Below are 3,113 nucleotides of genomic sequence, written 5' to 3'. Positions count from 1 at the left end.
AAAGTTAAATGTAAAAAGTTTAAAAAGAAAAAAAATAAAAAACAATATTGAATTGGGGGAAAAAAAAAACTTCAGAACCAATAGACAATTTTTTTTTTTTTTTAGATTATAATTTTCAATAATCTACAAATGTAAGTTATGGTCATGGAACAAGCCTATTGTAACAATTCTCCTGTTGGTCTCTCTTTATTCTATTGGAATATGTGTAAATACAGAACAGTGTTGCCGCAGCGCTATCTTAAAGAATTTTTTTTTTTTAATTTGAGGGATGTTATCATAAATGACGAAAATTGCCGGAAATTTCAAATTTATTATACGAACAAATTTATTATATGAACTTTGTATTAATCAGAGTTATTTTGCCTTTTATACAAAATCCAATGGATTGTCAGAATGTGTCGAGCAATTTTGAGTCATCATTTTTTTTTTTTTTTTCGTTTTCAAATTCTTATGAAGAAACTTGAAAGAAAATTTAATAACAAATTAAAATCGCAAAGGACTTTGAAAGAAAACTTAATATTTTGCAAAATAAAAGAAATAGAGAACTGCCAAAAAAAACTCAAATACATTTGAAACTATTTTTTATAAATTTAAACTAATTTTTCGATTTTTTTCCATGTTTAAAATTTTAATCGAATATTTCCAAAATCAATACTCACTGATCGATTATCAAATCAGGAGTGGGTAACGAATAATTAGAACTGAACTAGAACTGAATAAAATGTGGAGTTGCTTTACTATGACTCACAAACTGTCCACAAAATGTAAAATTTATATTTTATCACAATATAGTATATAAAAGTTATTTACATTAGCAATACCTTCCCTCGAAAAAAAAACTTTAATGGCAACACTGATTCGATGGAATTACTGAACAATATAAAGTGGAAAAAGTGAGAGAGAGAGTAAATTCAAAGTGTGGAATTGAGAAAGGGGAAAATTAAGGAGAAATTTACTAAAGAGAACGAATGCAGTTCTCTGCTATCGAGATTAAGTCTAACTGCTAAAAGGATTGTAAAATAAAAAAAGGGGAAAAGAACGAATGACACACATGCACATGTAAGAGTGCATATGATATGAGTACGAATTTAAGGAGAAAGCTTTAAAATAAGGGAATTTTCGACGGGGAAGAAAAAATAAATACAATCAAATAATTTATCGTAAGAGAATGAATGAATAAAAATCAAAGTAAAGGTTGGGGAATATAAATGTAAAAAAGGGGAAATCAAGTGGAACTATTATGGGAAGAGCTGAAAAAGAAATATATATACATGCATGCATGAAGATCACCCTACAGATTTAAACGCGAAGCACGAATTTAATAAATCAAGTTCAACTTTTTTGAAGTGTGCACTTACAGAATGCTGATGAAAACCTCCTTTTGGATAATTAAGGCTGTATTTCTGTTGAATCATCCATCCACTGAATTTCGAAGTGTTCGTAATAATTTTCGTTCATTTCTTACTGCTTATTTCTTCTTCCTAGCTTCTTCTTCTGAGCTTCAGTATTATTATATTTATCTCGAATTTTCGTTCTCACTTTCCTTTTATTCTTAAAACAATCTTTTTCTCATTTAAATTTTTTTTTTAAATTTCTATTTTTTGGTTATAATTTTTCCTTTTTTATTATAATTTTTTCTTTTTCTTATAATTTTGCCGAAAGAAAAAGAACACGTTGTGGTCGCACAAAGATAAAAAAACAAATTCGCTTTGGACTAATAGAAATGCACTCACTGACTAAGGCTGAATATATGCAAAATACAAAACGTACCTGAGAGTTAGTAAGTAAAGAGGTGATGTTTGTTGTAATGGTAATCCAACGCCGCAATAAGAGAATAAAAGGGATCTTGGAATCCGGTTCGATGGGACCAAAATGTTTAGCTCACTCTGGATGTTGGCTGGAATGGTTGAGAGACAATCCCTTTAGAATGTAAACAAAAGGTTGATTTTGTTTACTCAAAAGAAAACCCCAATTGGCAAATAGAAATAAAAAGAACAAAGTATTAGGGTTTGGAACAAATTTCAATTTCTTTATTGGTGATGGTAGGATTACCTGTGTTTCACTCTAAGGGCCAGAACAAGAAGAATTTTATGTTAGTAGGAAAAACGGAAGCAGTCATAGGACATGTTTGGCCAACTTGACGTTTCGTTTTAGGCGTTAATAAAACTTAGAAAGAGATAAATAGCTATGTTTATAGCTATTTATCTTCTTAAACAGCTTTGATATATAATATACAAAGCAATAGGTAAGTTTAAGTTGTAGGGTTAATAACATCGATACGTTAGGATTGAAAACATTGTTGGATATGTTGTTGACATAAACAATAGATGTCAGGAATATGGATTTCATGGGGATCAATAGCACCTATGGGCACAATTTCTTCGACCTCAACAATGGTGACTTTAGCAGCACGGCACATAGCGGCATTGAAGTTACGGGCAGCCTTATTGAAAACCGTAATAATTAATAATTTAAAAGTAAAGAATAATTCAATATTTCCTCTTTTATATAAAACTCACCCAAATTGCCATAGGGATCAGCCTTTTGAGCCTTGACAATAGCAAAATCAGCAAACATAGCCTCCTCCATGACATAGTTTCTGCCATTAAATTCTTGTACTGGTTTTGGTTTGCTAGCAATTTCAACTTTACCATCATTGCAGTATTTAATTGGAGCTCCAGCTGTTTGGATAAGAGTACCATAACCGGTGGGTATAAAGAAGGCGGGTACACCAGCAACAGCGGCTCTAATTTTTTCAGCTAATGTACCTTGTTGTGTCAATTCTACAGCCAATTCACGGGATAAATATTGGTTGACCAATTCAGCATTTTCACCTACATACGAGACAATCATCTTACCAAATTGGCGAGACTTCAAAGGCACCATCGTGTAAATCGTGCACTGCATCAGCGGCACTTAGATTTTACCCTTAGCTGATTTACCAATGGTGGAATAGCAAGCTATTATCTAAAAGAGACAAACACATTCTTTTAATAATTACAATAAAAAAATCTTAAAGTAAATTCATCAGTAGGATCAGTAGTTGTGCCAAGTTGACTTTTTTGTACTAAAAAGTTGCCAATTGCTAAGTACAGGGTTGGATAAGCTTTTCC

At 31.4% G+C, this 3,113-nt stretch overlaps 1 protein-coding gene across 6 annotated transcripts; it reads right to left on the bottom strand.

Annotated features, from left to right (window-relative positions):
- Positions 1–526: 526 nt before the first annotated feature.
- LOC111687915 (succinyl-CoA:3-ketoacid-coenzyme A transferase, mitochondrial-like) lies at positions 527–3,078 on the bottom strand. Of its 6 annotated transcripts, XR_006941568.1 has the most exons (4): positions 2,520–3,074; positions 2,053–2,454; positions 1,771–1,920; positions 527–1,714 (listed from the first exon to the last, which is right to left on the bottom strand). XR_006941568.1 is itself a non-coding variant. In XM_046956285.1 (3 exons), exons 1-3 carry the CDS (start codon positions 2,905–2,907, stop codon positions 2,282–2,284), a joined length of 486 nt encoding a protein of 161 aa, XP_046812241.1. In that variant the 5' UTR covers positions 2,908–3,078; the 3' UTR covers positions 2,003–2,281. The 6 variants fall into 6 exon arrangements, 3 of the variants coding, with proteins under 3 accessions (XP_046812241.1, XP_046812231.1, XP_046812244.1); XR_006941566.1 differs by having other exon boundaries at positions 527–1,920; XR_006941567.1 differs by having other exon boundaries at positions 527–1,897.
- Between the last annotated feature and the right edge of the window lie 35 nt (positions 3,079–3,113).

Source organism: Lucilia cuprina, chromosome X (genome assembly GCF_022045245.1).
Source record: "Lucilia cuprina isolate Lc7/37 chromosome X, ASM2204524v1, whole genome shotgun sequence".
Classification (NCBI taxonomy): Eukaryota; Metazoa; Arthropoda; class Insecta; order Diptera; family Calliphoridae; genus Lucilia; species Lucilia cuprina.
Note: the sequence above shows the minus strand (reverse complement) of the source record. Positions and strands in the feature narration are given on the sequence as shown.